A 12,271-nucleotide genomic window follows, 5' to 3' on the forward strand; every position below is an offset into this window, starting at 1 on the left:
CGAATGGTCGTTTTCATTATTCATCCTCCTACGACAGGTCGTTTTCATTATTCATCCTCCTACGACAGGTCGTTTTCATTATTCCTCCTCGTCCGACAGATCGTTTTCATCATTCATCCTCGTCCGACAGATCGTTTTCATCATTCATCCTCCTACGACAGATCGTTTTCATCATTCATCCTCCTACGACAGGTCGTTTTCATCATTCCTCCTCCTACGACAGGTCGTTTTCATTATTCCTCGTCCGACAGGTCGTTTTCATCATTCATCCCCGTCCGACTGGTCGTTTTCATCATTCATCCCCGTCCGACTGGTCGTTTTCATCATTCATCCTCGTCCGACAGGTCGTTTTCATTATTCCTTCTCGTCCGACTGGTCGTTTTAATAATTCATCCTCGTCTGACAGATCGTTTTCATCATTCATCCTCCTCCGACAGATAGTTTTCACATTCCTCCTCGTCCGGCAGGTCGTTTTCATCATTCATCCTCGTCCGACAGATCGTTTTCATTATTCATCCTCGTCCGACAGGTCGTTTTCATTATTCCTCATCGTCCAACAGATCGTTTTCGTCATTCATCCTCGTGCGACAGGTCGTTTTCATTATTTATCCTCGTCCGACAGGTCGTTTTCATTATTTATCCTCGTCCGACAGGTCGTTTTCATTATTCTTCCTCGTCCGAATGATCGTTTTCATTATTCCTCCTCGTCCGACAGGTCGTTTTCATTATTCCTCCTTGTCCGACAGATCATTTTCATTATTCCTCCTCGTCCGAATGGTCGTTTTCATTATTCATCCTCCTACGACAGGTCGTTTTCATTATTCCTCGTCGTCCGACAGATCGTTTTCATCATTCATCCTCCTACGACAGATCGTTTTCATCATTCATCCTCGTCCGACAGGTCGTTTTCATTATTCCTCCTCGTCCGACAGATCATTTTCATTATTCCTCCTCGTCCGCATGGTCGTTTTCATTATTCATCCTCCTACGACAGGTCGTTTTCATTATTCCTCCTCGTCCGACAGATCGTTTTCATCATTCATCCTCCTACGACAGGTCGTTTTCATCATTCATCCTCCAACGACAGGTCGTTTTCATTATTCCTCCTCGTCCGACAGGTCGTTTTCATCATTCATCCTCGTCCGACAGGTCGTTTTCATTATTCCTCCTCGTCCGACAGATCATTTTCATTATTCCTCCTCGTCCGCATGGTCGTTTTCATTATTCATCCTCCTACGACAGGTCGTTTTCATTATTCCTCCTCGTCCGACAGATCGTTTTCATCATTCATCCTCCTACGACAGGTCGTTTTCATCATTCATCCTCCAACGACAGGTCGTTTTCATTATTCCTCCTCGTCCGACAGGTCGTTTTCATCATTCATCCTCGTCCGACAGGTCGTTTTCATTATTCCTCCTCGTCCGACAGATCATTTTCATTATTCCTCCTCGTCTGCATGGTCGTTTTCATTATTCATCCTCCTACGACAGGTCGTTTTCATTATTCTTCCTCGTCCGACAGATCGTTTTCATCATTCATCCTCCTACGACAGATCGTTTTCATCATTCATCCTCCTTCGACAGGTCGTTTTCATCATTCATCCTCCTACGACAGGTCGTTTTCATTATTCCTCCTCGTCCGACAGGTCGTTTTCATCATTCATCCCCGTCCGACTGGTCGTTTTCACCATTCATCCTCCTGCGACAGGTCGTTTTCATCATTCATCCTCATACGACAGGTCGTTTTCATTATTCCTCCTCGTCCGACAGGTCGTTTTCATCATTCATCCCCGTCCGACTGGTCGTTTTCATTATTCCTCCTCGTCCGACAGGTCGTTTGCATCACACGATGCCTCCTGGTACTGTTGATACTCGGACACCAAGTCGTTGATGTTAGACTCGGCCTCTATGAGCTCCGATTGGTCCATACCCTCTCCGGTGTACAGATGTACGTAGGCCCGTTTACGGTACATTCTGTTACACTGTTTACATATCCGTAAGAACAATTCCTGAATAGAAGTATTGTTTGCGATAAATGTAGCCGACATTTTTAGATTTGTTGGCGGCACGTCACATACAGCCATTTGGATATTACTTGGTAACCACTCGACAAAGTTATTGGAATGTTTGTTTTTATGGCTCATCATTTCTTGTTCAACTTCCGCCATAGATAGACGACCTCTGTATATACTTGATACAGTAAGATATCGCCCATGACTGGGGTTGCAAGCCGCCATAATGTTTTTACTCCCAAAAATCTCTTGAGTTAGCATAGCTACGGAATGCGCGCGGAACCGCAAGCATCCTCGTGACGTCAAAGGAGCAAATCCAGGTATTAGAAAATGGAGCCTAGGAAAAGGAACCATATTGACAGCTAATTTGCGAAGATCCGTGTTAAGTTGACCAGGAAAGCGCATAGAAGACGTCACACCTGCCATGGTGTTACATACGATATGGTTAAGGTCCCCATAGCTTGGGGCCGTAAGTCTCAGTGTCCGGTGGCAGATGTCGAACAGAGCCTCGTTATCGATACAGAACGTTTCGTCCGTGTTACCTAGGAGTTGGTTAGCAGACAAGATGGCGTTGTAAGCCTCCGTGATGACTTCTGATACCTGAAACAAGCAATAAAATCACAGATGATTCTTTGGACTAAAGTTATAAAACTTACTGCTATATATATATGTGAAGATTTAAAAGGTGTAAATGTTGAAAATTGACCTATTTTGTTATACCAGAGTATGCTGATGATACTTTACTTATACTCGACGGTTCAGATTTTAAAAGAGTCTATTTAGGAACTTAATGATTTGTAAAATGTCTTGATTTAAAATGTATGTTGATATGTGATTTGGATGGGTAGCAAGAAATATAAATGCAGACTCATTTTTACCTGAACTTACTGTGTAGTTGCTAATAATAGCGGGGGGTGTATTTTGCTGAATGAACAACTATACAGTAAGTTACAGTCGGGAAAGTGAAAATTTAATTTGCTAGGATTTTAAAAATATCTCCTTGAAATACCAAAACGGAATTTAGACAAGATCAGATTAAATTGCACATTATCAATTCTTCATTTATCTCTCAATGGAACCATCTTTTCATATCTTTACCCGATCCAGGTAAGCCAACTCAATTCAGTATTATTACATGTGTATTTATGGAATGGAAAACCTGATAAAATAAAAAGGCAATCGCACGAAATAAAGCTAATGAGGAATTGAAAATGATAAATCCTGCAGCTTTTATAAACCCATTCAAACTAACGTGGGCAGGAAGACTCTATCAAACTAATGAGAAATGACAGACAATTATTAAAACCTTTATTAACATTCATCTTTTTTTTAAATGTGGTTCTGGAATAAACCTCCTGAAATATCACTGTTGTACCAAATATGAGCTATGAACATATTTTCTGAGATGATAAGTTCATTGTATTTTAAGATGAACACGAAAAGAATTTTTTTATATATATATAAATCAAAATACTGAGAGCACTGACACTTCAGCCTAAAATACCTTTATTAATAGAATAAGACAGATAAAATTCAGTGTTTATGATTTCAGGTTAATATGATATATGTGCATTTGTATAAGTCCTCTAATCATCGTATAACAGTTACTTGCTTCCTAAGTAATTTCAAGTAATTCCTATAGTCATACATTAATAATCAACGAGAAAAAGATGATTCCTTCATAAGTTTTATGATATAATAAACAGAAAAGTAAAATCAAATATAGGTCCTCACATAATCGATGATACATTTCATTGTTTACCACAATGGCTGTTGATTAACAATTTGTTTATACTACACGTGACATAAAGTCTGTACGCATTCTGATAAGCGGACACGGTGAACTTTGACCGAACTACTTATTTCTCAGTGCAACGTCATCATCTGACAACATCATCAATAATCGAGTGACGTCACGCTACGATGTATGTTTTGATCGCCGACGTCAAAACTGCTTTTGGAAGGCGTACAATATGCGTCGAGGTCGTTGTGTCAAAACGTGACTTTTTTATTTGAAGTATAATAATCTGTGTAACTCGTTTTGACGGAAAAGGGTCTTAATACTGGTAAGTTTGGTGGAGTAAAGTAGTCTGAAATGGACTTGAACTTGATTACAATGGCTTAATGATTATTTGGCGGGAAGTAAACAGCAGTGCTCTGCCGTGCGCATGATTTAACAGAGTCCGATATCGAGTATACATGTAAGTAACCTTGAAAAAATAACTTTAATAATACGTTAAATGAGAAATATTTCATCATAAAGTTGTTCCCAAATCGAAGACTTTTATATGAATGGATTCTTTATCAAAATATGACTTTTGAATATTAATTAGTGCCTTTTTGATGATGAAAATATCACTATATCTTATTTGTATATTCGGCAAACACACGTTACCTTATCCTCGTCGTATTTCTATCAGCTGAAGACGGATATAATCGTGGTAGAAACAGGTCACACGACTCGTGGTTCTTGGATATGGAATATATTCCACACTCGTAAGTTATTTGTTAAAAGTTACAAAAGACACTCGCTAAAGTTTGTGTCTTTTGTAACTTTTAAAAAATAACTCACTCGTGTGGAATAAATTCCGTATCCAACAACCTCTCGTTGTGTAACCTCTATTTATCCCATAGCTATGCATGTTTTACAATGGAAAAAAACCATGTGGTAAATTCCATAGCAGTTGGTTATCGTTTATGTTTACACACTCCAGTGTGTAAACACCTACAGCGCCTCTGATTGGTCAACACAAAGATCTCTTGATTTCGACTGACTTTCAAATTCGGGCTACTTTTCATAGCGCATTTTCATTTAAATAGCATTGTATTTACTGTATAACAGTTAGTTGCTTATTCAAAGGATTAAACAATAAAATATTGGCTCTCTACTTAGGCACTATATTTTATGGCGGAAAGATATCATTATACATTGTATGGTAGTAAGTTTCCCTGAATGAAGACGAGAAATGGTCATCATGGTATGAATATGGAGTTAACGCGTGACTATTATAATATAAACTTTATTTATTTTACATCGATTGAGAAACAAGTTATACAACTTATATAATTCACTCTCGATGGCCCGGATGTACGCGCGCGCGGGGTCTTAGTGTGGGAGGAAACCGGAGTGCCCGGGGAAAACCCACGTGATCGGGCAGGTGACCCCTGACCTTTTCACGTCCGTGCCGGGGATCGAACCCCGGCCGGCTAGGTGAAAGGCGAGCGGCTTAACCACTACACCACCCGATCACCCTATTACTATTACTTATCATGTTTATCTAAACTCTCGTTAGTCAATTTTCAAATTTGTAAAAGACAATCGCTAAAGTTGGTGTCTTTTCAAAATTTCGAAATTAACTACTGTAACTCGAGTTTGATAAACGGCAGTTACTTGATGGGGAACCTCTATGTAACACCATGGGTGTTGATAATCGTTAATAATTACATAATTAGAAACTTTAAAGAAATCGTTTTACTATTATTCTTACTGGTGGTTTGTTATGAATTAGAACTTAAGATAGGCGACAATTGACACAGGACTAGGTCGACAAGTTATATAAATCACCAAATTCTCAAGATTTCATAAAACAGAATCAGAAATTGAACGACTACAACTTGAAGCAGATGAAAGGAAACATTGCTAAGAAACAGAGAAAATTAGGAAGAGCTAAAGCTCAAAATGATGGAATTGGATGTCGAAAAGCTAAGATTGGAAAATACATCCAACACTTGAGTGCCATGTCGGGTAAAGCCCCAACCATATAACCGTGAGACGGAGAGGATATCATCTCATATCTCGATGAGTTTGAAGCTCTGTAGAATGGTATGGGTGGACAATGGCTATTAAAATGCTTCAACTGAGAAGTCTCCTAACACGTGGACCACGTGAAGTATCATCACAGGTTCATTTGAGGACTTGTCAAAGGCATAAGTAAAGAAATATGAGGAAAAGGCCATACCAGTGAGAAGTTGTTAGACCAGTGAGATGTTGTTAGACCAGTGAGATGTTGTTAGACCAGTAAGATGTTGTTAGACCAGTAAGATGTTGTTAGACCTCCAAAACAACAAACGGGAATATACTGTGGTTTTTGTTTTTATTAGTTTAACGTCCTACTAACAGTTAGGTCATGTAAGGATGTGACAGGTATGTTGGTGGAGAAAAAAAACCACCGACCAACGGCCAATACCTGGCAACCGCCCCACATGGGATTCGAACTCGCGATCCAATGGGGAAGCAATACGTCGAGACATCTTTTTTTTTTCTTCCAAGGATAAAAATAATTTTATTTTTCCCGTCAATAGGGCCCCGGGGGTTGGGTCTCCCGAGGTTCCTCACAAAACAAACAAATAAAAATAATCATAAAAACATCTGCACTAATACTGTAAATACAGGCAATACATAATCATAGGACTCACAACTTCGTAAATAGTTTTAAAAAATAATTTGAATATCACAGTCGTCTAGTACGATAATATCATTTGAAGAGATGAAATACTTTATGAAAAAAGCTCTTTTATGCGTACTTATAAAATAATGAAAAATATATCGAACAAAACGTTTGAACGTGAATTTGAAAAAAATTGATAATATCCACATTTCCTTCATTGCACATGACAATATTCCTTTTTTAAAAACACGAAATCGGGCAACACTTAAGGTAAAGTTAACTACATGATGATTTACATTCTTCCACTTCTCATAAAATCCAAGCAATATCAAACGATACCAGTCTATACCATTTCTGTTTTCATCACTAGTACCAGAAAAAAACTTTTTGACAAAATCATTAAAAAACACATAAAATTCATTTAATTTGGGACAATCTAAAAACCATAACGTTTCCGTTGCCTGCTTACAGACAGGACATACATTCGTATCCGAAATTCCACATCTAAATAATTTGTCGCGTGTGAATATAGAATTATGAGCAACCTTAAAATGCATTTCCGCTAGTTCGACTGGATAATTTGTAGCTGCAATATTGTAGCTCAAAAGACTTTTTGACAGAAAATGGCGTCGTCTTTAGCGCTACAATTGGTGCCTATTACTGCTAATGGAGCAAAGTAATGATTATGTAAACCATTATAAAACGTTTGTTTGCATTTTTATCGTACTTGTTTGATATCGCTTACGTTCTAGGGAATAAAACTGAACCACATAAAATATCAAATTCTCATCGAGACATTATTTTAACATAATACATATGAAGGTCTTTCTGAAGGAAATGTATACGGTAAGTCCACAAATTGTGAATTTGACGTCTTGTGAGCGGTACGGTAGATATTAAGAATGGTAGTTATGTTGGTTTTGGACAAAAATCATATGTAAATGCATGTATACGCATAAAATATATGAAAACCTACAAAAAAGTAAAGAAAACGATGCCCGAGTGATTTTCGGAGGCAGTGCTCCACTACGACGCATAGGGACCAATTCGTACCCGGCCGAAAGGTATAGTAGGCCGGGTACGTATATTCGTTCAAGATAATTTGGGGCATGGATTATACTAAATACGCGCTCGACCTGATCATCCGGAAACCTACTTCCCCAAAACTGTAGGGCAACAGGTGCAACAAATATCCCACTCAACAGTACCACATAAATATCACGTGTGGATCGTGGTGACACGCGCGTGCGTCAGGCCTTTGTAGCGTAACAACGGGATCTACGGCACATGTTTTTTCATAACAGTAATTGAGAATACTTGTGAGGACTTTATCAGGAAAACTATGGATTACCTTTATATACTCAGTGATTATATTCTTTCTTGGGATATCTGGATTATATTCATGGACTAATTCAACAATGGATTCTATTGGAAGTAAACTTGGAAGTACCTCGTAAGTAAAATCTTTCACATAGACAAGACCCGCTTGAATAAACACATTAATGTTCAGGTTAAAAAATACAGGCTGGCTATACATATAATCACTTTTCTCCTCAAATTTAAGAAAATTAAATATATCCACCCAAGCAAGCAACATTTCTTGATAAAAAATCGGTATATTATTTAACTGCGAACGCTTGAAATTGCAGTTAAAACAAGATAAACCTAATTTCATTTTCCCAACTAAAGATAGGAAATATTTTCCGGTATTTTTCCATAATATATTGTCATTGTTCAAAAATCTAAATGCAAATTTAATTCTGAAAGAATTCTGATATACGTATCAGACCAAAAGGTCTCCTGTAGCATAACTAAGTCTGCACCTTTTTCTTCAAACATAGAAAAAACTTTTAATACTTTATCTACATCTCTAAGTCCGTTGCAGTTAAACGAATATAAACTAAACAGGTATGTTGGTGGAGAAAAAAAAACCCACCGACCAACGGCCAATACCTGGCAACCGCACACACATGGGATTCGAACTCGCGATCCAATGGGGAAGCAATACATCGAGACATCTTAACCACTCGGCCAGCGCGGCCCTAAAAATACACAGCGGTCTTACGGACAAAATAAAAAAGGTTCTTTGACAGTGAAGACATACTCAATTCTCTACCGATAACCAAAGCACAGTGGATTAAGAGAAACAAAGAATCCGTAAATAATTTCCAGACCGGAATCAAAAGACCAAAGCTTAGGTAAGTCATGCTTCTTTTGAGGCATCAAAGCAGAGATAAAGAAAAGGTTTTTTTCTAGGGATGCTTTGAAGAAATTCAGATGTTATACATGTAATTACAATGAAAATGGTCATATAGCAAGAAAATGTCATCAACCTATTGGTTAACAACTATCCAGACGGACATGGAGAGGTTAATGTGAACACGCTACATTGTATGTTGCATAGAGTTTGTCCATGTTAGATCTCTAAGTAAGATTATAAGACTCTATGTCTACATGTCTACATGCTAACCACCGAGGATGGACAATCCTTTATATATACATAATGAGAGAGTCTTTTACTCTCATATGATTACCAAACTTCAGTGAAAAGACCTTCCCGTCCTTCTATTCAGTTTTTATTCAGATTTTTAATTGCATAATTTTATGCTAAAGCAATAAGATATCATTTAAGAGCATACTCGTTTGTGGCAAACTGAAAGTTTGCAGACAAAAAAATGGTTGTACCTTATCTGAGTAATTCTTTGAAAAATAATTGATGACTTGGCCGATATTTTCATGTATCACATAGTACAAGTACGCATATATATCAGTGGAATTCATAGCACCAATATTCAAAACGAAATATATGATTCAGAACCGAGCAAGGTGTGTTTGTACATTTTACCTAAGATACAGACCTGTTGATAGTGTAAAAAAATTCCTTATTTAGCTGATATATGTCAGTTCGTTCCACTGAACCACAATCTGTATACTATAAATGTCAAATACTTGTGTTTGTTTAGCATGAATAACACGTCTTAGGGTCGTTTGTTCAGAAATGATTTATTATTTAAAAAGCTGTCGCATAAATTGTCTAAATATTTCTGCCATATAGGTTGTTCTTTACTTACACAATCAGCTATATCAGTATTTATTTTACACTATCATTCAGGTCTTTATGCAGGTACCAACACACCTTGGTCGGTTTGTGTAAGACTGTTTCGCTAGGTGTAATTAAAACCAACCTTAGGAGACGGTAGGATAGAGTATGTGCACATGATCCGATCGGAGTACTCGTCTCGTACTTTGGATGCTATAAGTGTTCCCATTCCCGATCCAGTACCACCACCGAGAGAATGTGTCAGTTGAAAGCCTTGTAAGCGGTCACACGCCTCAGTCTCTTTTCGTATCACATCCATTACTTGCTCCACGAGTTCCGCTCCCTCTGTGTAGAAACCTTTAGTCCAATTATTGCCGGACCCATTCTGTCCAAATACGAAATTATCGGGAGGAAATATTTTTCCAAACGGACCCGATCTGATGGCGTCCATTGTTCCTGGTTCCAGGTCTACAAGAACTGTCCTTGGTACGTAACGTCCGCCGGCTGATTCGGTGAAAAACACATTGACACGTTCTAACTGTACGTCTTCTGTACCTCGATAAACCCCGGAGGACTCGATACCGTGCTCGCCACAGATTTGTTCCCAGAACATTGAACTGATTTGATTCCCACATTGTCCAGTTTGAATATGTAAAATTTCCTTCATATTGATATGTGACTTCCCTATTTCCTGTCAAATCCTTGATCTGTTTCCTAACCTTACGATTCAATGTTAGTGATTACTACAAATAATCTGATTAACTAAAAGACAAATAACCAAGATGTCAACAATTATACGAACAAGTTTTCATGTAGTAAATCCTTTTAAATATTAACGAAAATAAACTCATATGACATTGATACAGATTACTTAAATAGTGTGTTTTAAAGCATAATTAAGAAAAAAATATCATTAAATATACAATTACTACATGTAATGAATTCCTTGTCGTAACATGTCCATACTCATGTAACGTACCTCATTTTATGTCTCGATATTACCTATGTAGTTTGAAATAATTGGCAGTAAAAATGCCGATTCATTACTCCAACAATGTTAGAGGTATAGCACGACGAGACACTTTTGGAACATTACGTCGTGTCTAACCTCTAACTTCCGATAGGCCATTTACCCGATGCTGAGGGTAACATTTTCAAAGTTTGGATTGTGACAATATAAAACGTTTAAATCATATATAAATCGTCATCAATGTCAAATACCTACCTCTTTTTCATAAATCAACAAGTATTTTGACAAAATCAGCAGTAAAATCCATCTAAAACAAATATTTACATCTCCTAACGTAAACTTTCATGACCCAGACAAAACTTCATGATGAAAGCGATCCGGCCGGTAAATAGAAAAAACGAATTGCAAAGTCCCCAAAACGCTTGATCTGCCTTTACTTTTACTTGCATGCTGCTCGCTTGAATTCACGTTCCGTTTTTTTGTAGTAACCAGCCGCCATATTTAAAACTAGGTCAAAATGTTACGGAAGGGATTCATCATATCTTGTAAAACACATGAACCGGAGACATCTTGAGACTACGACTCTTTATTTAACTTCTCACACAGGAGAGTTCCACTATGATATCAAGTTGACAATGACAATACTTAACATCCTTCCCTTTCTAGATATTTTTGTATATTATCATATGGACATCAACTTATAAAGTACTTAACTGCAGTATGCTAGTAGTAAACTGTTTCTAAACTATTGTCATTAAACTATATAAGAAAATTACTCATTGTTTAACTTTTACCATTGAAATAATATACATGTATATTTATATATAGTAGTATAATTGCAAATTATACTATAACCGAATATTCACTTTGTTAACCGAGTCCTTTGAATTTACACTATTAAAGTATTTTCACACAACCTGAAAAAAAAAAAGAAATTTGAGAGTCTCTTTTTTCTTTTTAATTAACAAGAAAATTGACTAGAAAAAACACTACTGACTAGTTTTTCGAAGTTGAGTGTCTCTAATTTTCAAACTATCTAACTAGAAACTTTACTAGAAAAAATGAAAGTTTTACTATTGGTAACACACAACCTGAAATAAAAGTTATGAGTCTTTTTGACTTATTTAACACAGTCTTTCAACTAGGCTGGTGTCCTCAACAGCCTTCCTGAGCTGGATCTTGTTGTTTGGCGGTCTGGTGTAGATGGAATTTGACAACTCAGGTTCGCGGATGTGTGTTGGTTCGCGTTTAACTGCTGGTTAGGTTTCGCGGGTGTTATTTCCTTCAATTTCGCAGATGTTGTTTCCTTCGGCTTCGCGCTTGGAGTTTCCTTAGACTTAATACTGGGTGGCCAGTACTGTTCACAGTCTGTTGGTTCTGGGTTCAAGTCTACCCTCGACCCCGTTGGTCGTAAATGTCTACGGTTTCTCCTGTATGTCCGGTTACCTGACTTTACCAAATATGACCTAGGTGATTTGTAGAGGTCAGTAACTGTGCCAGTTGTCCATTCCAAAGTATTGTTAGTTTTTTTCACCATGACCTTGTCTCCAGGGCTTAGTGGTTTGAGGCGTTCACTCAAGGCATGACGATTGTAACCGTCTTGTTGTTTACCTTGTCGTTTTACCAGTTGCTCATGTACTTTGTTGAAAGTATCAGATTTCAGAAGAGGTAACGCGGTTGGTATGGTCGTTTTCAAACGCCGTCCTAGGGACATCTGAGCCGGTGAAAGTCCTACTCCATCGATTTGTGTGTTCCTGTATTCCAAGAGAGCCAAATAAGGATCATTTGACTTCTTTAGCAAGTTCTTAATGGTCTGTACCATTCGTTCCGTTTGTCCATTTGACTGTGGGTAATATGGACTT

General features: G+C 37.7%; 1 protein-coding gene across 1 annotated transcript; it reads right to left on the reverse strand.

Moving 5' to 3' along the window:
* Positions 1 to 1,810: 1,810 nt before the first annotated feature.
* LOC138336182 (tubulin beta-1 chain-like) lies at positions 1,811 to 10,106 on the reverse strand. The gene is made up of 2 exons (XM_069285527.1): positions 9,585 to 10,106; positions 1,811 to 2,611 (listed from the first exon to the last, which is right to left on the reverse strand). Exons 1-2 carry the CDS (start codon positions 10,104 to 10,106, stop codon positions 1,811 to 1,813), a joined length of 1,323 nt encoding a protein of 440 aa, XP_069141628.1.
* Positions 10,107 to 12,271: the final 2,165 nt, after the last annotated feature.

This window comes from Argopecten irradians, chromosome 12 (assembly GCF_041381155.1).
Source record: "Argopecten irradians isolate NY chromosome 12, Ai_NY, whole genome shotgun sequence".
NCBI lineage: Eukaryota > Metazoa > Mollusca > Bivalvia > Pectinida > Pectinidae > Argopecten > Argopecten irradians.

Excerpts from the sequence above, each read along its gene's own strand:
- LOC138336182 (XM_069285527.1), bottom strand. The coding sequence starts at position 10,106 with ATGAAGGAAATTTTACATATTCAAACTGGACAATGTGGGAATCAAATC. Across the intron at positions 2,612-9,584 it reads CTATCCTACCGTCTCCTAAG|GTATCAGAAGTCATCACGGA; the intron begins GTTGGTTTTAAT and ends TGCTTGTTTCAG.